This window comes from Paramormyrops kingsleyae, chromosome 17 (assembly GCF_048594095.1).
Source record: "Paramormyrops kingsleyae isolate MSU_618 chromosome 17, PKINGS_0.4, whole genome shotgun sequence".
NCBI classification, from domain to species: Eukaryota; Metazoa; Chordata; class Actinopteri; order Osteoglossiformes; family Mormyridae; genus Paramormyrops; species Paramormyrops kingsleyae.
The window spans coordinates 15,994,530-16,016,429 of record NC_132813.1 but is presented as its reverse complement, the minus strand read 5'-3'; the positions used below and the strand labels follow the sequence as shown (position 1 = coordinate 16,016,429).

At 52.3% G+C, this 21,900-nt stretch overlaps 1 protein-coding gene across 7 annotated transcripts; it reads left to right on the top strand.

Moving 5' to 3' along the window:
* Nucleotides 1-421: 421 nt before the first annotated feature.
* On the top strand, nucleotides 422-21,573 carry synrg (synergin, gamma). Of its 7 annotated transcripts, XM_072700990.1 has the most exons (24): nucleotides 422-508; nucleotides 3,846-3,886; nucleotides 4,839-4,960; nucleotides 5,055-5,182; nucleotides 5,278-5,383; nucleotides 5,541-5,652; nucleotides 6,074-6,280; nucleotides 6,520-6,768; nucleotides 7,716-7,793; nucleotides 7,889-8,085; nucleotides 8,223-8,552; nucleotides 8,697-8,830; nucleotides 9,013-9,128; nucleotides 9,243-9,305; nucleotides 9,771-10,727; nucleotides 15,518-16,051; nucleotides 17,038-17,201; nucleotides 17,293-17,346; nucleotides 17,454-17,550; nucleotides 17,905-18,053; nucleotides 18,193-18,303; nucleotides 18,424-18,462; nucleotides 19,269-19,301; nucleotides 20,251-21,573. In XM_072700990.1, exons 1-24 carry the CDS (start codon nucleotides 474-476, stop codon nucleotides 20,380-20,382), a joined length of 4,188 nt encoding a protein of 1,395 aa, XP_072557091.1. In that variant the 5' UTR covers nucleotides 422-473; the 3' UTR covers nucleotides 20,383-21,573. The 7 variants fall into 7 exon arrangements, with proteins under 7 accessions (XP_072557091.1, XP_072557095.1, XP_072557093.1 ...); XM_072700994.1 differs by lacking the exon at nucleotides 6,520-6,768; XM_072700992.1 differs by lacking the exon at nucleotides 18,424-18,462.
* The last annotated feature ends 327 nt before the right edge of the window (nucleotides 21,574-21,900 follow it).

Below are 21,900 nucleotides of genomic sequence, written 5' to 3'. Positions count from 1 at the left end.
GGCAGAAGTGCACAAATGAGCAGTGTAATTGAATTAATATATAAAATATCGTTTACTTTCAGGTATGAGATGAGTCCAGTCCAGAGAGGGTGCGTTAGTTTTGCAGACCTAGCAAATAAAATGCGAGAAAATAATCAGTGTGGGCATCTGTAACGAGTAATCTTTAGCAGAACACCTGCACAGACAGTATGAAATACAGAAGTCACATTAAATATGGATTATAGAAAAAGGGAGTTTTACCTAAGAATATTAGGAATTACAATCAGCTGTTTAATCACTGGTAAAATAAGTTAGCTGTCTAGAAAGTCTAGGTAATTCATCTAATTTTAGGTTGCATGCACGGATGACAAATTGCCTAAATCTATGACGCAAAACGATCGACGTCGATGCTTGCCGTCACCAGAGATCAGGTGACCCGGAAGCGTCAGTGATGACGTTGGTGATGACGCCTCTGTCAGACGCTTGTTTTTAAGATGGCGCTACGGCCAGGAGCTGGGGGAGGTGGCAGGTACTGGATTTTTTGACAGCTTTTCCCTTGTGACTGAACGGTTACGGTGTTGCTTGCGCGTTTTGGCTTGTTGTGGGTTAAAAGAGTGATCTTGTAATTGCCGAAAAAGCGTAGCTTTAGTGTGAAGGCAGATAGTTAGCCTAGCCTAACGTAAGCTCGAGCAGCCTAGCTATCCTGCCAGGTACGCGAAAGGCCTGTCATTTAAAAGAAAGAAGCACATATTTTTGTAATTAAGTTATTTAAACCATGTTTATACAACCAGTATAAAATGACATCTGCCGCCGTCTGCTAATTCTGCGCCCACCCGGTTGACCCCTAGTAATTAAGCTCAGGTATGTAGCCGGCGTTGCGTACGTTAGCTAGCCATCTCTCGGCACAGACCGCCAAGCTGACTTTTAATGCTATGGTTAGAGCGCACCAGAATGTGTGTGTTAAACATTTAAGCAGTCGTCCAGAGCGCGATTTCCCATTGCTGACTGAAGCTAAACAGTTTAAAAGAGTGCTGGTAAGAAGGGCTACGCTGCCCATTCATAGCAGCTGACGTCATTGTCGCTCCAACCCTCCCCCCGCGCTTCTCCGTCGTTTTCTTGCAAACTGATGTTGGGGTGTCATGGACGGGGGAGGGTGCGATCCCTCGGCCCTGCTACTAAGATGGGCAGCTGGCCCACAGTGGCTTTATTCGCATCATGCTTTATGGAAGGGAAACATTCAAGCTGAAGTTAAGAGTATAGTACCAAATGTCACTTTAATCTCAAGTAATTACGAGTTATTTTTGTATTTAAGTTACTTGTGCCATCTCTTAAATGACATTTAAATAATGGTCGGTTCTGTAGTTCATTTACTGCTGATACTGATTGCACTGCAGTATAAATATAGGGGCATTTTAACATTAGCGTTAAAAGCAAGCTTGAGAATTCCCTTGGAAACGGTGATCCTTTCCTGTGCCCCTCTGCCAGCAGACTTTTGTATGTTAAAAGACGTTTTCTGTGGCCTTGTGCTATAGAATCGTGATTTTTTTTTAGCTACCGGAGCTCTGGCACGTTCGGAGCTCCTTCAATAATATATGTGTGGTGCCGGTCCCCATAGTAACAATCATGGGAGTGAAGGTCTATAACCTTTTAATACAATTCATTTCAGTGCAGTAGTTTTCTTTCATCTTAACATCCAGTGGAACAAGTCATTTGTGAAGATGATAGGCCAGTTGTTTCTTCAGGGTTTAGGCTCAGTAATATCTTTCACAACCTCTTGTCATGTCATTGAAAAAAGAATCTATTGACAGTTTTGGTTCTTTGCAGCGTTTTTTCTTATAAGGATTTGAGGTTTGCTAGAAAGACATCAGTGTTGTTGTGTCAATGCCACAGATAAATTGACATTCTTGGCTGTTGTCATTCTAGCTCAATAGCGATCAATTGAGATCTTTGATCTGCTGCCTGTCAGTGTGAGTTTGCCACTCAGATGTGATAAGCTTGTGCAGAGTGAAGTTCGTTTCTCTGCCTTTTTCCTTTGTGCTTGTGTGTCATGTTGCATCATGTTTTTTCTTGTCTGTGCAGATACTTTTGTACTGACCCAAACTTGTATCTGATATCAAGTTCCTTACATCTTTTGTCTGGGTGTTTTATTCAAGCAGCGTCTGCCTTAGGTGTTGCAGCAGCCCAGCACCCCTCTTCAGGGATGTGGACTTACAACCTTTCCCTCACCTTCTCTGTCCCCTGTGAAATCGGTCCTGCTGAGGGAGCCCCTTCCCTTTCAGTGGATATCGGGGCCAACCAATGAGAGTGTGATGGGAGCCCCTTCCCTTTCAGTGGATATCGGGGCCAACCAATGAGAGTGTGATTTCCAGCCACATGCTCAGCGTGGGCGCTACTGCCGGAATATGCCGAATGGCACATCGGCATATGCCTGGTGGCATGGTCCCTGAACTCATGATGCGTGCTCCCTTGGCTGCCCTGGGATCCAGCTGTCGGCTGGTTGTGTTGCCCGGTCGGTGGCTTGGAGACGATTCTTGATTAAGGCCTGTTTTTAAGGAGCAGTATCAGCCCCCCCCGATGACATTACACCGGAAGGTGACTCATTCACCTACCTGTTGAATAATTTAGACTCCTTTCGATTGAGGCAACTGCAGTTGATGAATGTTTCATGAAGATTGAGGCGCTGTAGTTCAGAATGTTACTCTTCTGCCATGGGGTTTCAAAAAAAATACAGACTTTAGGCATAGTTATCAGGATGCTGAAGATAGACATAAACCAAACATGATCCTGGTTGCTGGTAGTAATAGGATGTCTTGACCATTGTGGATGTGCAAGACATGCTCCTGTATGGCTGAAACCTGATAGCACAATGAAAGAAGGGCCTGGCTGCAGATGTGTACAGGTGAAGCTGACCACATGATCCCCAACCCAGTGTATTACTTGAAGTCGTTAGAATGGAAGTAGGTCCACTACTGTAGTGGAGGGTTTTCCACAAAGTATGTGGATAACTATCTCATATATATTGTGTGTCAGTACTGAGTAACATGACTGCCTTGGTATTAGCAGCACTACCCTGTCATAGATTCCCTTCAGGGATATATTGGCTTTGTGAACAGGTTACGTCAGTGATGCATTTCATGTGGTTCCTCTGAGGCCTTCCTGTCGGTTGACAGAGCTGCCTTGACACGCGACTCAGTGCCGCAGAATTGACATTTCTTTCAGTGTCCTGGCTTGATTGTCCACATCTGATTCAGTATTTATTTATGCCATTCCTGTCTGTGGCAGGACACTGACAGCAACAATAAGAGTTGTTTTGGACAAGTGGAAAGAGCCTTATGTGTTTGTGACTGTTAAATGTTAATCATTGCTTAGAAGTCCCCCATATGGACTCTCACCTTGCGCTACAGTTCTGTTTTGTCCTCTCTCATCTCATATGGACGAATATGTAAAGTCGTAGGGTCACGCTTTCAGCTGGGAATGTGTGAAAGTCAGCAGTGAAACTGTCCAAGAAGATGCACTGGGTGAGAACTTAATTACAACATGTGAGTGCTGGCTTCAGCGGGTCCGTTTCCGATGCTTGACCTTTTTCCGGAGAGAGGAGAGAGTTGGAACCGGCGTCCTGTTTGTGCTGCTTGTAATCCATAACGCTGACATGTCAGCTCTCAGGGTAAAATGTAATTGATTCAGAAATACAGGTACTATTAGTTTGATGGGTGCAGTCATCCACTTTTCTTTGTTGATGGCCCAGTTTAATCGGTCTAGCACTGAACATTGCTAATGTAAAAAGCTTGCTTTGTGTGATTAAATAAAATTGTATTATGTCTGCTTATTTGTTTCACTGGAGTGACCTTCTCCCTCCTCCCTCCCAGCTTCATGTACCCAGTTGGAGGTGGCCTGGGGCCTCCACAAGGTAAGTCCTCTTTCCTTTAAGCACATTTCTGAACAATTTCAGTTTCCTGAGCCCTTACAAGGCCTGGCATCTTTGTGTGTTTGGCTGACACTCTCCAGGAGATGCTCATGTGAGTTCCATGGCAACGTGGGGCTTTGGTAGTGGGGGGGGGGGGGATGGAGCTCTACCGATGTGCGGGGGCAATGTGTGCCTAGCAGGATGCAGTCTGACGCATGCACCGTGTTGTACAAATAAGGACGTCAGTTCTTGCAACATGTTTTCAAAGTAGGGAGGAGGTTATTTCTCACACCATGGGTGAAAATAAAGCTGCGTCCTGAATCTTGAAGGAGATGAAACAGCCAGGTTCTCTCACACCTCGGTCCACATTTTTGTCTCTGAATCCCCCCCAATACATACACTAAAAAATATTGAAACAACCCTACTGTTGGGGGTTGGGTGCCAACACAGCTTTCCATCCTGCTGGGAAGATAAGTGGCGAATAATTAGCATCCCATAATATTTATAGAGGTGCGCCGAGTCTCCCCGCAGCTGATGTTTTCAAATACGGCCGATTTAAAGCCAGCGTAACGTGTCTGATTAGCATAGAAATAATTAGACAGGAATAAATGCGCTGGTGTGTCGCTGGCAGCTTTTACATATGTGCACAGTTGCCGTCGGCGAGCTTCAGATCAGGCCGCGCTTCCTTAATTTGGGAGAAACACAGACAGACCTCGTACTCATCCATTCTTCCAACCATCTTGTTGCTTCCTGTCCTGGTCTGGGCATCGAGTCATAATAATCATCATTCTCCTTACTGTTCATAGCCAGTAGGGAAGCTTCATGTGGGGAAAAGTGACAGGTTCTCAGACTTGGTATGTAGATTACCTGTTTGTTTGGTGTGTGTGTTGAGATGTGAAGTGGATAACCTGATGTGTGTGTGTGTGTGTGTGTGTGTGTGTCTATCTCTCTGCAGGCTTGATTCCCTTGCAGCAGCAGCAGGGATTCCCCATGGTCCAGGTTATGCAGCCCAACATGCAAGGGATGATGGGAATGAACTTTGGTGCTCAGATGCCCCCTGGTGCCATGCCCATTCAGGTCAGTATGTCCCACCCAGACTGGCCCTGATGTGGGGCTCCTGGGCTCCCCAGGGGGTGACTCTCGCCCTTTACATTTGTGGACCCCCGCACAGGGTACAATGCCCATGGCGATGCAGGCCCAGGGGATGCCGTTCATGGGGCAGCCCCCCTTCATGGGCATGCGGGCACCGGGCCCCCAGTTCTCTGCGGACGTGCAGAAGCAGATGGCCGAGGAGCACCAGTAAGAGCCCCCCCCCACACACCCCTTTTTTGTGCCACGTAACCCCCAAAATATCAGTGTTGTAACACCCCCCCCCCACACACACACACACGCAGGAAGCGGCTCGAGCAGCAGGCCCGCCTGCTTGAGGAGGACCGCAAGAGGAGGCAGTTTGAGGAGCAGAAGCAAAAGCTACGGCTGCTCAGCAGCGTCAAGCCCAAGGTCCGCCTCTGATCGCTGGCCACGCCCCTTACTCCATCTGGCCCTTTGTTACACCATTATTATTATCCCATTGTTCTGGCCTCCACCCGGTCCTGATCCTGAACTCCTGTTTCCATTGGCCCTCATCTCCTGAGCTCGGGTGTCGCTGTGTGTGCAGACAGGAGAGAGGAGCAGGGACGATGCCCTCGAGGCTATCAAGGGGAACCTGGACGGGTTCAGCCGGGACGCCAAGATGCACCCCACGCCCTCTACGCACCCCAATAAGCCAGGTATCCCCCCCTAAAGCGTCGCCGGCCACATAAGCAGCCACGACTGCCCTATCGCTGCTGTTTGTCCCTAAGGATCCCTGTGGCCTTTAGAGGCGATTCATCCAGAGCTGGAAGGTGCTGGAAAATGCTGGTAGCTTCCATCTCCCTCCGTGGGCACCTGTAGTCTCATTTCCGTGCTCAGACGTCTTTCCCATATTCATCCTCTGTTCCGTTAATCTGTTTCTAACTCCAGTCTTTATTTTACTAGCCTTCCTGTGTTAGGCATTGTTGAATATTTAATGCACTTCGGAAGTAATATTTATATGTTGCCATAAATCAGTCATCAAATCATTAACATTATGCGAAAGCGAGTGTTCCTTCATCAGGCTGTCCATCTCCATGTCTGTGTGCTGTCATTACGTTAATCTCTCCATTTTTACAGACGCATCACCATGCCACTCCTCTGTCACCTCTCACTCTCTCACCCCCACTTTCCCTGAGGAGGATGACGATTTTAGTGACTTCATTCAGGGTCCTGTCGAAGCCCCTCCCCTTCCCCCACCCACCACCTCCTCTGGCCCCTCCCCCTTGCCCCAGTCTCTTCTTCACTCTCTGCCAATCACCTCCAGCTCCAGTTCTGCGTTCAAAGGTAACAGCCTTTCCCCCTCCCCTTTAGACCCATTCTAGCTTCTGTTTTGCAATTGTACCAAATCAGAAACTGCGAGCAGACCATTCCTGAAGGCTAAATGCTAATGGCTACATGCTAAAGGCCACAAGTGCACATTGAATTGTGGAATGCCGTGGTGCCTCTGGAAAAGTTAGGTTTGTGCAGATAAGATCAGCCAAACCACAACTGGGCATCTGTGTTCCTCATCCATGCCCCCCTAGGCCCCTCCCTGGAAGAGAAACTGCTGTCCTCCTGCGACTTCCATGCCAGCGGACAGGCTCAGGTTAACTTTAAAGCCCGCCGCCTTCTGGCCCAGATGGGCCCCCGGGAACAGGTGGCAGCCCAGTTTCAGCCCAGCTCCAGGGCCCGAAACTGGGCCGGCGCATCTGATGAGCTGAGCAAGGTGTTCGCTGTGGAGTCGCCAGCCACCCAGGCTCCCCCGGCCCCCCCAGCGGCCGCTAAGGACAGCGGTGAGAGAGGGAGATGCCCTCCTTGGCCCCTTAACCCGCCTGCTTCGTAGGGGCCAGCTTCTCTGTCGCTTCCTGACCCCCATGCCATCGATCAGGCTTCAACCAAATCTTTTAAGCCAGGCTGCTCTCAGACGGAGCATCTAGAGTATGATTCAGCCGTCACCGGCCGCTGCGACCGGCTGCCGTCCGGTCCTCTGCTCTGTGGTGCTCTTTCCTTTTCTCAACCCAAGGCATGTGAGCGTCGGTGATTTCAAGGCATGCTGAAACCAAGCTTGCAATCAGCATTTATTTCTGATGATGATGATGATGATGATGGGTGAGGAAAGGGGTCTTTTGCCTCGAGTCTGATTAGTCTCTCGTGCCGCCCTGTCCTCTCTTCCTGCTTCTGCGAATCGTTCGCTGCCTTGGACGGGGTGCGTCTGTACCTGTGGTATCTGCCACTTCACTTCCTCACACGTCGGAATACCTCGGAGTTAGATGAGATGAGATGACATGTTTGAGTAGTAGGTGACTGGGAAGGTAAGCTGTATGCAGCCCCTGTCTCTAAGGAGACCAAGGGACCAAGTCAATCAGAGCCAGTGAGGGTCATAAGCAAGCTCTGCTCTGATAGCTGTACAGGCTAGATTGGCTCTAGCTGATATTGCTGTGAATATTCCAAATACAGAGCTGATACTAGTAGTTAGAATTGCGCACTTTAGCTAATACTGTGTTGCTTTCTAAATAGGAACAACGGAGCAGTACCGCTACTGGCCCTGCCAGGGAGTACTTGTGCTGTTGCTTCAGGGCAGCCAGTCTGATGTTCAAAGCTCCTGGCTTTGAGCTCATGGGCAAAGCACTGACCCCGCCCCCTCGTGGCCCCGCCCCCCTCGTGGCCCCGCCCCCCTCGTGGCCCCGCCCCCTCGTGGCCCCGCCGGAGGCAGTAACCCTGCCTTCTGCTACCTTCGCAGGTGTGGCTGTGTTTCCGCAACAGGAACACATGCAGCCGATGTTGCCGGCCTGGCTGTACAACGACAGCCTCGTCCCAGGTACCGTCAGCCCTCTCTACCTAAATACATCGTCCATAATGTTTAGCGAATGCACCGCTTCACTTTGACGAGCTACTGGTATGTGGCCCCCGCAGAGCTGTTCAAGAAGGTGCTGGAGTTCAGCATGACCCCGTCCGGCGTCGACACGGCCAAGCTGTACCCCATCCTGATGTCCTCCGGGCTGCCCCGGGAGGCCCTGGGCCAGATCTGGGCCACGGCAAACCGAACCACGCCCGGCAAGCTGACCAAGGAGGAGCTGTACAGCGTGCTGGCCATGATCGGGGTGGCGCAGGTGAGCGGGGAGCATTGGAACAGCAGCATGCTATCGTTAACCCTCAGAGGTACCCGTGTGGGTGTGTGTGCCCAGGCTGCCTGGCCGATCCAGGAGGGGTGACTGTGCCAATCAGGCTGCTTCTCTTTCCAACCCAGAGCGGACTCCCGGTGATGGGTCTGGATGTCCTGAGCCAGTTCCCCAGCCCACCGGTGCCCTCTCTGCCCGCCCTGGCTATGGGCGTGCCTCCCGTCCTGCCCCAGCACCCGGCGCCCATGATAGCCCAGCCGCCCGTCGCCATGGCCGTGCCCACAGCAGCGCCCGCCCCCATGGGTGTGGCCTCCATGGGTGTGGCCTCCATGGGTGTGGCCTCCATGGGCGTGGCCTCCATGGGCGTGGCCTCCATGGGCGTGGCCTCCATGGGCGTGGCCTCCAGCACCGCTGCCCAGCCTCCCGCTAGCTTCGTGGCCAGCTTCCCGCCAGCACAGGTACCCGAGTGCCGCACAGCCGCCGCCCCTCTGTTAATCCACCGTTTCTCACACCTGTCATTCCAGGATGCTGTCTCGCGTAAGGTACCGTTTCGTTAGGGTGCCACTTTACACCCCCGTCCGTTTTGCCGTGTGATCCGGCAGGGGGGCAAACCAGATGACGACGACTTCCAGGAATTCCAGGAAGCCCCCAAGGCGGGGGCAGCCGAGGACTCATTCACTGATTTCCAGGGGGAGTCTGGGGCCCCCGCCACCAGCGTGACCCCCTCACAGAGCAGGTTTGAGTCTGATCTGCAGCCACACACTGCCCCCCCCCCCCCCCCCGCATGAATCCCCCTCCCCAGCCGTGCTGTCAGTATAATATCAGAGCTTTCAAGATCAGTATGCTCTAGAGGAAAAGGCTCCCTTTCCTGTTTTATTAATTCTGTTTTGTCTGTGCCCCCCCCCCCCCCCCCCCCAGTGGCCCTGTTCTGCTCACCCCAGTGTCCGGGTCCTCGTCTGCCTCGTCTGATAAGTACGCCGTGTTCAAACAGCTCTCGGTGGAGCAGACCGTGGATACAGCCCCCCCTGCCTCAGGTACCAGCCCCGGCTGGCATGGAGATGTCCCGCCCACAGCCGCTGAAGCCCCGCCCACAGCTGCTGAAGCCCCGCCCACAATCCCACATTCTCTTTTTTTTCTTTGTAATTCAGACTCTGCTGACAAGTACAGTGTCTTCCGAGAGCTGGAGCCACCATCAGACCGGAAGCCAGTAGGTAAGTGAGAGATACCCCCCCCCCCCCCCCCACCAGAATATTTTAATTCCAACCCTACCTTATTCAGGCTTATAGGGTCCCTATAGGCTAATAACGAATGTGGAGTCGATTCGCCGTCCATGTGAAGGTTGACGCGGGTCCGTCTTCCTGTCCTGTTTCACTAGAGCAGCAGCTGGAGAGGGCAGCTGCCCAGTGCCCAGTAAGTGGCGTGTGGTGTGGCTTCTCAGCGTGGGCTGTCTCTTCCAGCCGCTCTCTCCCTCTGATGCATGCACTTTCTCTCCTGTCTCCAGAGCCCCGGCGGCTACAAAACGCACTCACCTTACCGATGGCACCTTTAGTGTTTAAACCTAAGCAGCTTGGGGCTCATGGACCGTTTCAAATGCCTTTGAATCTGGGGGGAGCCGATAGGCTCTTACCGTGTTAAAGTCGTTTAATGCCACGTCGTCCTCTCTCCCTGTTGTCCAGGTGAAGGTTTTGCCGACTTTAAGTCAGCCAGTGCCGATGATGGCTTCACAGACTTTAAAACAGCCGACAGCATTTCTCCACTAGACCCCTCCGACTCAGCCAAGATGGTCCAGCCCACATTTTCTCCTGCTTTCCCTAAATCTCACCCCCTCCAGCCTCAGCTTCCCGCCCCCCTTTCTCAGCCCAGAAACCCTTTAAACATGGCCGACCTTGACCTCTTCTCCTCCCTGGCCCCACCTGGGCCCCCGGCAGACGGCAAGCTGCCGTCTTTCCCATCACCTGGCGCCGCTCCTTCTGTGGCGGTGGCGCCCCCCCCCAGCACAGGTTCCAAGCCCTCCGGGGGAGGCGTCGACGATTTTGGCGACTTTGCTCTCTTCGGCTCCTCCTCTGGCTCCCCCTCGGCCGCCGCCGGCGCAGTGACGGCAGGGGCCGGATCTGTGGCCCAGGATGACTTTGCGGACTTCATGGCATTCGGGAGCGCCGGCGAGGCCTGGGGAGACACCCGGCCGGGGGCCAGCAGCCTGGGGGAGAGACAGTCTCAGCGCCAGCAGCCTCCGCAGCACCGCGGCGCCCCTGACAAGTACGACGTGTTCAAGCAGCTCTCGCTCGAGGGAGGCCTGGCCTACGATGACGCGAAGGAAGGCAGCGGCTCTCTCGCCTCGCTCAGGGGCGACGCTGACGACTTCGCCGACTTCCAGTCCTCCAAGTTCTGCACGGCGCTCGGCGCCTCGGAAAAGAGCCTGACTGACAAGCTGGCCAAGGAGGACTCGTCTTCCGTCAAGTCGCTGGACCTCCCATCCATCGGGGGCAGCAGTGCAGGCAAAGATGACTCTGAGGACGCACTCTCCGTGCAGCTGGATATGAAGCTGTCAGATGTGGGCGGGGACCTGAAGCATGTGATGTCAGACAGCTCCCTGGACCTGCCGGGCCTCTCTGCCCATCAGCCCCCCTCCGCAGGTGAGGAACTAGTACGCTTGCTCTGGTGAAGCGCGGGTCCCGCCAGCCCGCCTTCACGCCGGCTCCGCTCCTGGGCCTTAAAGCTGGTCTCTGCTTCACCCGCCCCCTCCCCAAAGCACCAATAGCCAAGCCCAGAGTCTGTGGGTCAAAGGTCAAAGAGAGAATTCCTGTGGTGAGCTCAGTGTTTTTTTAAACTGCAGGATTTTGCCCCCCCCCCCCTGTCATTCCATGAAACACCCACCCATGCATTCCCATCACTCTGTGTACACATGCACATATTTGTCATTTATAAACACAGCTGTTTTATCTATTGATTAATTTATTTGTTTGCTCATCTGTTTAGATGATGTCACTAATTTCTCACTGACTTTAGCTTCACAGCTCAGAGGCCACCAGTGTTTACATAGCTGTGGTGTTACCAGGTTGACCCGTGACACACGTTACACGCTGATACCGTGAAGTATTGATTTTTCTGCTGACTGAGCAGACGCTACCAAGCTGGTAGTGTTAAGCATTACCATCGCTGAAACGGTCCCAGGGGCTGCTTTCCTGTGGTTTGAAAAGGCTGCGGCCATGTCTGTGCATCGCTGGGCATCGTTTGCCTGCTCCCAGCTGACCGTGATGCTGGTTTGGCATGGCGTGGGTCCTACAGAGAACCGGCCACCCTGCCAGACCCTGCGCTTTCTGCCTCTATTTCTACCAAATGTCGCTACGCCCCCGTTAGGACTGTAAGTGTGCTTCTCGGCTGTCTCTGCCAAGCCCTGCCAGATGGGAGTAAATTCTGAAGGCTGGGTGTCGAGCTTGCCACTGTCTGTCCGCAGGGCCTTTTCAAGCACGGTGTTCCTGCATAGGCGCTCCTTCTGTTTTTGATGAATTTCTGCTGATCTCTGATGAATAAGCCAACCGTTATCTATTTATAGCCCATCAGTTTCACCTTTGCACTTCTTTTCCCCTCCTGCGAGAATTTACACGGCAGCGGCTCAGACTTTTATACCCGTATGTGGAATCTCTCTCGCAGCCGCGCTGCTAATTAATTTCCTTTGCTGTGAACTGCTGATTGTATTTGAGCCGTTTTTCAAATAGATTCAAATTGTTTGGCCTTATATATATTTAAAGTGCAAAACATTTAATGTGTTTTGCAGTTTGTTTGCCTTATAACCAAATATTTAACACAAATTAAGTTATTTAATTGGGTAAACAGTCAAAGCACAGGTTTAATCCACGATTGAGTCATTTTTCACTGCTGTGAACACAACCTCTACCAAACGGTGTTGGCTTACCTCCCGTCACTAACGAGAAGCGTTTGCCTACAGTCCACGGTACAGATGGGGCCTGCTCTGGCCTGGCACGCACCGCTTCCTTTAAAGTTGGGTGACCAGGGTCAGGGGTCAGAGGTCACAGGTCCTGACTGTGTCACTCAGGCTTAGGCCTTGAAATTCCATTTTTCTTGTCCCCGTTACATATGCGTTGAGAGACTGCTGCTGAACGTAGCCCAGCTCTGAAGGGGGGACAAAAACATTTACATTTCATTTCATCATCATGTCTTGGTGTGTGTGTGTGTGTGTGTGTGTGTGTGTGTGTGTGTGTGTGTGTGTGTGTGTGTGTGTGTGTTCGTACGCTCCTCATCTCCTTTTCTGCTGGCTTGTCGACAGCAGGCAGTAACGCCCAGCGGGGAAATGGGAGGCACAGGGGCCCGAAATCTGAGATTAAAACCTCAGGCAAACCAGTGTGGTGTCCTAGTCTTTTCTGGTCAGTCTTCTGATAAACTGTGTGGCACGGCGGAACGAAATGCCCCCGTCGCTGCCTCAGCGGATTGGTGTTCCAGAAAACCACCGGGGTCCTTAGCGGCCCTCCAGTGGCTCAGCTGGTCTCCTCTTTTCCTGGCTCCATTCTCTAACCCGTAAGCCCTGAAAAGGGTCTTGTCTGCACTGCACTCCTGTCTTTGTACTCTTAAAGAGACAGTGTCTGTTTTCCGAGTCTTTCTTTTGGGTCTGAATCCCCAGACTAAGTCTCACTCCTTTCCTTGTCCCGCTCACCCTAAATTCCCCTCTTTTACTTTCTTTTTTTTTACGTTGCACTGTCCGTGGTATTCAATTTGTGAAATTGACAGGAATGTGTTATGGACATTTTGTCTGTATATCTAACCACGTTTAAGGTTGTGTTTGCTGTATGCATAGCTGTCACCGTATATGAAATTATAATATTTTATGACAGAATATACAGTATATTCTGATTTATTTTGAATGTGTATTAAGTTCCATTTTCCTTCATGCACCTGGAAATTAAGTATGATTATATATGTTAAGATCTTTTTCAGAGAGATGAGCTTGTAGTATAGGGTAATTTTCATCAATGTTAATTCTTCTGTGTTTTGTTTGATTTAAAAAAGGGTTCAAGTTATTGCTCAGTGGAGATACCGAGAAGTTCCAACAGGTGGCAGGAGACTAAGTACTAAAGGGGTACTGTCTCTTTAAAGATACTGCACACCAGTGACCACACCTTGCTCAGGGTGCCATGGTGAGACCTCTATGGTCTCTGACTTCTGTAACCCTTTGAGTGCTCAAGCCTAATGGCCGGTGGGCGGATCCACACTGTCCCTCCAAGTGGTGAGGTCATTTTGCTGGAGAAACGCATGTATTTAATGTATGCAAGCTGGATAGGGATTAAGGCAGTATTTTACAGTGGAAACTGGACCGGTGTCTTCCAAACACGGCGATTTCAGTGCCCCGGAGAGGCTGTTCCGTTCTGTCGCTGCCACGCTCCTTTTAATGGAAAATTACCAAGAGAAGACATGCTGAACATCACGAGAAACCAAGGCAGGCTTTCTGTGGTGCTCAAAGGGTTAACAGCGCCTGGCTTTGCACCTGTACTTAGAGCTACTTCAGTCTTGGCCTCGTAATTGTTCTGTATGATTTCATCCCCTCACTCTCGGTCTCTTTTTTTTTTTGCCGTTAGTATGGTTACCGTGTTCGTCTCTCCCAGTAGTGACGCATTTCAGCCTGTGAATGTGCCTTTCGACACTGCCTCCGCCTCCGCCTCCTCCTCCGCCTCCTCCTCCGCCTCCTCCTCCTGGTTTTATTCTCCTCGCTACTAGCTGTTTGGGTTTTCCTTTTTTCCTGCATGCTCTTGTATACTTTACTAAAAATAAAGGGGTTCTTTTACACGTGTTAGCTTGGCAAACCTTTCTTGTAACTGAAGCCACCTCAGTAATTTGTGACCCTTCTGTCTGTCTGTTTCTCTTTCTCTCTACACTCTTGTTGTCGTAATAAATATTAATCTTGACATAGCTGAAATGCGTAGTCTTGGTTCTTTCCCTCCTTGCCGGCCTCCTGGAGTCCAAATTACGAAACGGTCATGCGATGCATCAGCCTGGCTCCTGGTTCATTCCTTGTCAATTTCACAAATTGCCCGCGTGTGTGCTCACTCGCGTGTGTGCTTGCCCGTGTGTGTGCCCGCCCGTGTGTGTGCCCGCTCACTGTGATGAGCGCCAGTGTCCCCTCTGTGCACCATATCTGGTCATGGGCAGATTTAATTACAGTGAACCTTTCTGAGACTGCCAGACCCACCGTGGCTGAAAGAACAGGATCAGTGAGAGATTCCTCTCTCATCGGTGTTGCCATGACAACCTGTTAGTCGTTAGTCCTCTTTGGGTTTGTTTATTAAATGTGGGCTTTTTTTTTTTGGAGTGATTATTGGACTGAAAGGGGGTGTGATTATTGACTGTGGATGGGAGGGTAAAGGGCAGGCCAGGTCCGAGCCCTGCTTTTGGGGGGCCTCATTCCTGGGGGGCCTCATTCCTGGCTCGCCCACCCCACCTTCCCTGCATCCTCTCACCTCTTCGACATGGCTTTGCAGTACTTTGCACGGCAGAGTATATCAGCGTTTTGGTTCACTTTGTCTCACTCTAAAAGTGTAAGGGCGAGGCACAAAATGTGACCACGGTGGGTAGAGCTGTCGTGACCTAAGTGCCTGGGGCGGTGGGGTCCCCCCCCGGCAAGCTCCACAGATTTCCTCCCCATCTCCAGTAAAATCAACACTCCAAGACTTAATCATCAACAGAAACCCACGTGTGACTAGCAAGACCCATTGTATCTCCAGTTATGTTTCCAATTCATTGAATTGAATTGCAGAAAAAGACATTTCTGTTGTATAAGCTTGTCTAGTTTCTTCATGGTAACATGAAATGCGGCAAGGCTGAATGTGAACTGGTGAATGGGATAAGACATTCGATCACACACGCACAAGACGCCCCATCATTTGTATGGTGCTGGATAGTCATTTAGGGCATTACTGCAGTTTGTTGCTGCAGATTAAATGGTACTTGACAGGGCATGTGAATGCCTTCCCTGGATTAACAGTTGTGCATTCCAGGTCCTTCTGTCTCAAACTCATACACCTACTTTTGAGCACATGGTTTGACAGTAGTCACTGGTCGCTGTTTGTGGGCATCACAAGGTCCTCCCATTACATGCTGACTGGGTTCTGGTTTGCCCTCTCCCGTAGTGGGCTGCTTGGCATTGAGTTGGTGGTGTGGTTGGGTGGGGACAGATTAAGGGCTCTGGGATGTCACCTAAAGCCTGCCATGCTTTGAAGGGGATTCGGCTGAGATATTTTAGTCAGTAATTAGCGTGTTACGTATCACATTCGGAAGACCGTAAGGAGCTTGCCGCCAGCTCACTGGGAGCGACCCAGGAGAGCTGGGTCTGGACTGGGACTGGAGAGACCCTGGCTGTGCGGGGTCTGGTCCTCCTCCCGGTCGCACCCTCCCGTCACATGTGTTGTTCTTGCAGAGACCGATGACTCGAGGTTTGACCCCTTCGGTACGCTCACAGCTGGAAGCTCAGGCTCTTCCGATTGGCCGGACAGGGAGGACTCTTCAGCCAGTCAGGCCAAGGCGGCACTGGCCGGGATGTCCGGTCCCGATGGGTTTGGAGCGCCGTCTTCTGCTGTCATGCGACGGAAGGAGACGTCCTTCGGAAGCACGGAAAATGTGACTCGCACCACGGAGGCCAAGGTCACCACCTTCCCCACCGCCGACGACGCCAGCAAGCTCGAGGCCTTCACCAGCTTCGGCCCCCACTGCGTGGCACCGGCCGGCGAGGACGACGACTTTGGGGACTTTGCTAGCACCGTATCAGAGAAGTTGGGCCCCTGTGCTGAGCCGGGTCCAGATCGCACCTCAAGCGAGGCTGCCAGCGCCTTCCAGGGTGACAAGCCCAAATTTGGCAAGTCGGACTTCCTGAAGGTCAGTGCCCAGGCCAAGGTGAAATCCAGTGAAGAGATGATCCAGAATGAGCTGGCCACCTTTGATCTCTCTGTGCAAGGTGAGTGCCCTGTATTGCCGCTTCAGCTTTCAGGTACACTTGCTCTTGGGTGTGTGCTCTGGTGTTATAAACTTTGCCATTGGAGTTACATGCGGTAACATGCAGAAAAATAATTATGCTTTGCTTATGAAACAAAATAAAAATTAGCATTTCATTAGCACGTTTGGTCCAAGCCCAATGTAAGGTAGACTGTGGAGCTGCCCACTTGAACATCACCCCTATCGGAAAATCATCTCACGTGCTGGGGACTTGTGCCTCCTTCCGGCCAGTGTGAGACAGCTGCCTGTAGTTCCGCTAGCAGACAACAGATGGCAGCGTTCCAGCCACGCGGGGGCAGTCTGACGTGAGAGAGATTGTCGTCAGCTTGTAAACCCAAGAACGGAAATGGGCTACATTTGCCTCTGAAGTAGTCAGTCTCTGTTGCTGGTGTGATTTTTCACACATAATTTATTCACAGTTTTACAACATGATTAAGTCCCTTTACTTGCTAAATTTGTAATTTTGTTTTTTTTTTTTATTGGTGAAATCTCATTTGCCTGAATGAAAGTTTTTTTGCCCCCAACCCCCCCACACAAAGCCCATTTAAATGTTAATAGGAGAGTGTGTTGCATTTAACCTGGGGGACGGTGGCTGGTGTCACCTGTCCAGGGTGAGTGCTGGGTGAAGTTTGTTGTGATCGCAGTGTTAATCCGTACCTTGGCAGCGCCGTGTTTCTCTCCGGTCCCTGGCGCTGTAGCACGCCCCTGTGTTATGCTTCATTACAGCGCTTAAGGCGGGGGGCCCACGAGGCAGAACATGACGGCTCCCGAAGCCGGCGGAGAGGAAGTGACCTCGTATTCCTGCTAGTTCCATAGCCCCGTGCCTTCGCTGCTCGAGTGTGTTGGCTGGAGAATGTATGTGAAACCTTTCTCTCTTTTTCTGTGTCTGTGGCCCATCCCCCCCCCCCCCCCCCCGCCACACACACACACACACACACACACACACAGGCTCTCACAAGCGCAGCCACAGCCTCGGCGATAAGGAGATTAGCCGCTCGACTCCATCCCCAGCTCCAGAGACGCCGTTCCGCGACCGCTCCAACACCCTGAGCGAGAAGCCCGCCCTGCCCGTCATCCGGGACAAGTACAAGGATCTGACGGGGGAGGTGGAGGTGAGGCCTTCGATCGCGCTCCTGCGTGCTGTGTGCGCATTTGCGGACCCTGGCAGCTTGTTGCAGCCTGTAACCTTGGTTTCCCCTGCAGGAGAGCGAGCGCTATGCGTATGAGTGGCAGCGGTGCCTGGAGAGCGCCCTGCAGGTAAGGAGGCCTGGGGCTGCCGCAGTGCACAGTCTATGTCCCTGCCAAGTCGTCTGCCTTCTGTTAATGCTGAACAGCACAGCCTGACGCACCCCCTCCTCTGGCAGGTGATCAGCAAAGCCAATGACACGCTGAATAACATCAGCAGCTCCGCTGTCTGCACAGAGGTCATCCAGTCGGAGCAGGGCATGGATTACCTGCTGGGTAGGTGGATGGGGACAGCGGCCCGGTGGCCTGTGATTGGTCCAGACCGAGCATCCCCGGCGGTGTGCATGTTTTTAAAGGGGTCACTGTGAAACGCGCATCGTCAAAGCATCACTTCCTGAAGGTGTGATTGGGGCAGGTTAGTGGGCAGGTGCTGTTTCTGAGTTAAGGGTTTGATGGGGCTTTGCTGGCTTCGACCAGGCCGGTCTAACGACTGAAATAGCTGCAGCACATCCTTAGGAATTTGAAGCTGCAGACTGGTTTGCCCCTTCTCTTTATCTTTGCAAGGTTATGGATATGGGGCATGTGATAGGTTTGCAGATCTATGACCGTGTTCCCTCGCTCCTCCCCCAGGTGTGGTGGAGGTGTACCGGGTGACCAAGCGGGTGGAGCTGGGCATCAAGGCGACGGCCGTGTGTTCGGAGAAGCTCCAGAATCTTCTGAAGGACATCAGCCGCGTGTGGAACAACCTGATGGGCTTCATGTCCCTGGCCAGCCTGACGGTAGGCGGGGGCAATGGGTCACGGAGGGCGGGGGCGGGGGCAGGCGGGAGCTCATCGGGGGGGCAGATGGGAGATCGCGGGGGTCGGGCTTGTATTCTGCCTTGTGCTTTGATTGCATGTGCGCTTTATGTGTGTCCAGCCCGACGAGAGCTCCCTGGACTTCTCCTCCTGCATCCTGAGGCACGGCATCCGGAACGCCAAGGAGCTGGCCTGCGGAGTGTGTCTACTCAACGTGGACTCGCGCAGCAAGGTAGGCGGTGCCCGGCCACGCCCCCGTGACCTCGGCGCTGCTGGGGGGGGCGGGGTCAGCTGACTCCTGGAGGCCGTCCCTCACCCACTAACCTCTCCGGTGGCTCTGAACATTTTGCAGGGCGTGAAAGGCAGGATGGTGGGACGGCTGTTCGGATGGGTAGGCGAGCCGAAGGCTCCACATCTTGGGGGCGCGTCTAAACAGCCAGGCTGCTCGGCCCCCGTGGTGCTGCTGCTTCTCCCAGGCCCCGAGCGCAGAGCGTAGCGCGGGAGGGACCTGCAGCAGGAAGCAGGCCGTCCAAATGCGGCTCATGGCTCAGATTCTCTCATTCAAGGCCTTTGATGCTCCGTAGAGCCTGTGTTGTTCAGGCAGCACCTCCTGGGGCTTATGGAGGGGGAGGGGTCAGTTTGGGTCTGTGAAAGAGGCCAGGGCCTCTCATCCACACGCTGACCCTGTTTAAGGAGCGTTAGACGGCCGCCATCTTGCCATTTAAGTAAGTGGGAGGCTTCCCCTGCGAACTCCAGGCCTTTAAATTAGCGTGTGGACGAGACGCTCGGCAACTCGGGAAGATCAGTCGCATCCCTGACTCTTTGGGTAGGTGGTGTTTCCTCTTCCTCGGTCTGGGTTCCTGGGTTCCTGTCCTATCCAATCACAAGCTCCGGTGCAGACACACACCCCCTTCATCCTCATGTGGGATTGGCAGTTGGCTGCAGGCAGGCTGGATCCACTTCTAGGGAAGGGGTGAAACCCAGCCCCACACCTGCACACAAGCTGCCCATCTCTGCATCGAGTCTCCATGTGGGAGTGGAGGGGGGGGTAGGATGGTGCCCCCGCCTGGTCACGCTGTCAGCTGCTGCTTCATCGGGTCTTGCTGGGAGCTGATTCCGAATTGCACGCATGACTGAAATTAAAGATGGTGCCGCTGCTAACCCTGCTAACGCTAATGCGTGTTGTGCTGCTTGCAGGCACTGACCAAAGACAGTGACCGAAGATTCAGGGTAAATATCCCGCATCTGTCACTTTCGGCCCACTTCTCCTGTTAGTGGGCGGAGTCCCACCTTGGGCCGAAGCCGTCAGCACTTAAATTCAGTGGAAGGTCACCCTGAGCTGGTCTGGCTGGCCCCGTCTTGCTGCTCGTGGAGCTGGGGCATATGTGGACTACTGAGCCGCTATAAGCACCATGCAGGCTCCTCCAGCCCCGCCCTGCTGGCACCTGGAGGGGGGGGGGTGTGAGAGAGTGGTGGGCCGGGTCCTTGGATGCAGAGCTTTGGACCTGCGTGAATTGTTTTGGGGGATTGCAATTGACTACTGGACCCTGATATTGTTACACGTCTGTGTATGTATATGTGTGAGCTCTCTGAGTATGTCTATCTCTATGTGTATACGCCCGTGTGTATGTGTGTATGTCTGTGAGTGTGTGTACCTGTGTGTGTTTGTATGTGTCTGTGAGTATGTATACATTCCTCTGTGTGCACAGGCTGCCTTGCTGTCCACGTGGGAGGACGATTCACCAGCAATGACTCATTCTCTGCCTGCTCTGCTCTTTCAGAGTAACACGCTCACAGAGACATGCTCACACACTCAGACAGGCCTCTCCGTTTGCTGAATGTCGCTCGGCCATTCTTGTCTCGTAATGGTCAAAGTGCTTTACTCATTCATAGTTATTCTAGGTCGGATGGACAGACATAAGCACAGTGACAGATGACTCCTTGTGTTATTGTCACATGTCCCTGCATCTGTGTACCACGGTGACAGTACAGCTCATTTTAGACCATCTGCTTTTTTTACTGTTGCTAGATTAATGATTTAGCCTCTGCAAGCCCATGAATTTTCATGTCGTCTTGTAAGTGTTGTGTGCGTCTGGCCACCTGGTTGAATTATTTGCTAATTTCGTGATGCCCCCCCCCCCCCACCCGGTCTGTCTCCATGCTCTCTTCTGCTGCAAAGGCCTTCAACTCGGAGACGGACAACTTCAAGCTGCTTTACGGCGGCCACCAGTATCATGCCAGCTGTGCCAACTTCTGGATCAACTGCGTGGAGCCCAAACCCCCAGGCCTTGTTCTGCCTGACCTGCTCTGAAAGATGACCCAGGCCTTCCCCTGCTACCATGGCAACGCTGGATGCTGGTTCCCTCGTGCACAGAGGCTTGCCCCAGCTTGTCAGAGAGTGCCAGGACTTTGGTGGCGTAGCTGCTGCCAGTTTGTTTAATGGTGTTTTTCTTCTTGTCCCCCTCCCGGCGCTCTGAGGCCACGCTTCAGCGTGATTTTCATAACCTGCTGGCATGCGGCGTGATGTCGTTAAAATGCCCGCCCTTCCCCCTCCCCGCGGGCTGAAGGTCAGACCATTATTATCCGGTGTTTCTTTCCCCTTGCTGCTACCAGCCGTGCGTCTTGGCCGCAGCGGAGGCAGAACAGCGCCCCCTTGAGGGTGGGCTGAAAACGGTGACGCAGGGTTTTGAGTTTGTCTGAGGGTTGGGGAAGATGATTCCTTCCAGCTATGTAGAGTAATTTTGACTGTCCCTGGACCCTCTGTCCGTCTGTCCGCCTTCAAACAGAACAGACACTCTGTCCTTGCCATCTGGGTCTCCGCCTCCTTCCTGCTGTAAGCCGCCCCCCCCAGCTGAAATTTTTCTGATATGTGGGTATGTAATGCGGCAGTTTTCGGTCGTTAGCTTTTTAATTGTTACTGAACACTGTTACTGGGCATCCAAGTGTGATGCTGGCGTCACAATAAATGCGACCGATTCTGCGTCGCACATTCGCATTACGGCAATGCAAAGCCAGACCTGGATGTATAGTCCTGCTGAGTATGTTGATGATGGCTATCAGGGTTATTAATGAAACTCAATGCCACCGTTATCATCGGTCCGCGCTACACCAGAGTTTGCAGAGTGGGCGATGGTTGAGTTTAACATTCCGCCACGCCGCCCATGAATGATTACTTACTTGTACAGTTAACGCTGGCATTAGATTTGTGTGTGAGAGGAGTGGGTTCTGAATCGTCTTGGTATCCTGGGGACGAGGGTGCAGTGAGTGCTGTGATCACGTTTGTGGAGTTCATCTCTTACCCTGATGTGTAACTTGTGCTTTGAAAAACTTGGTGTGGTGATTTCGTCTGTCCCGGCTTGTGAAAAGCCAGTGCAGTTATGTACTACTGTGTGAGGTCAGGTTACTCACGCTGTCTGCTGTGTTTGCTTCCTTTAGAACCATAATATATAGCAATGGACGTGTCTTTTAACAATAAAAAAAAAAATTTAAAAAAATTATCGGATGAATGTGATTTGTTTTTCATGTTATCCTGCACTGGTTTTTTTCACCTCCTGCCGTTTACTGTGTAAACATTGTTTAACACTGACAATTCGCCACCTGTGTCCTTATGGCGCTGAACCTGACCCAAGTGGGTCAGCATGTTTCGTGCTGGTAAAGGCAGCGTTCGTTTCTCAGCCCGGACGCCTGTTTTTCATCCGAGTCCCCAGGGACCCCGAGATGGGCCAGGTTTTTGCTCCCTCCCAGCTCCCGGAGCAAAAACATGGACAGTCGGGGGTCCCTGAGGACCGGAATGAGACGCAAGGCCTTAGGGGCGACCTTGTGTCCTGAG

Coding starts and splice junctions, on each gene's coding strand:
- synrg (XM_072700990.1), top strand. CDS start 474: ATGGCGCTACGGCCAGGAGCTGGGGGAGGTGGCAG. Junction 5,183..5,277: donor CAGATGGCCGAGGAGCACCA/GTAAGAGCCCCC, acceptor ACACACACGCAG/GAAGCGGCTCGAGCAGCAGG. Junction 9,129..9,242: donor TACAGCCCCCCCTGCCTCAG/GTACCAGCCCCG, acceptor TTTGTAATTCAG/ACTCTGCTGACAAGTACAGT.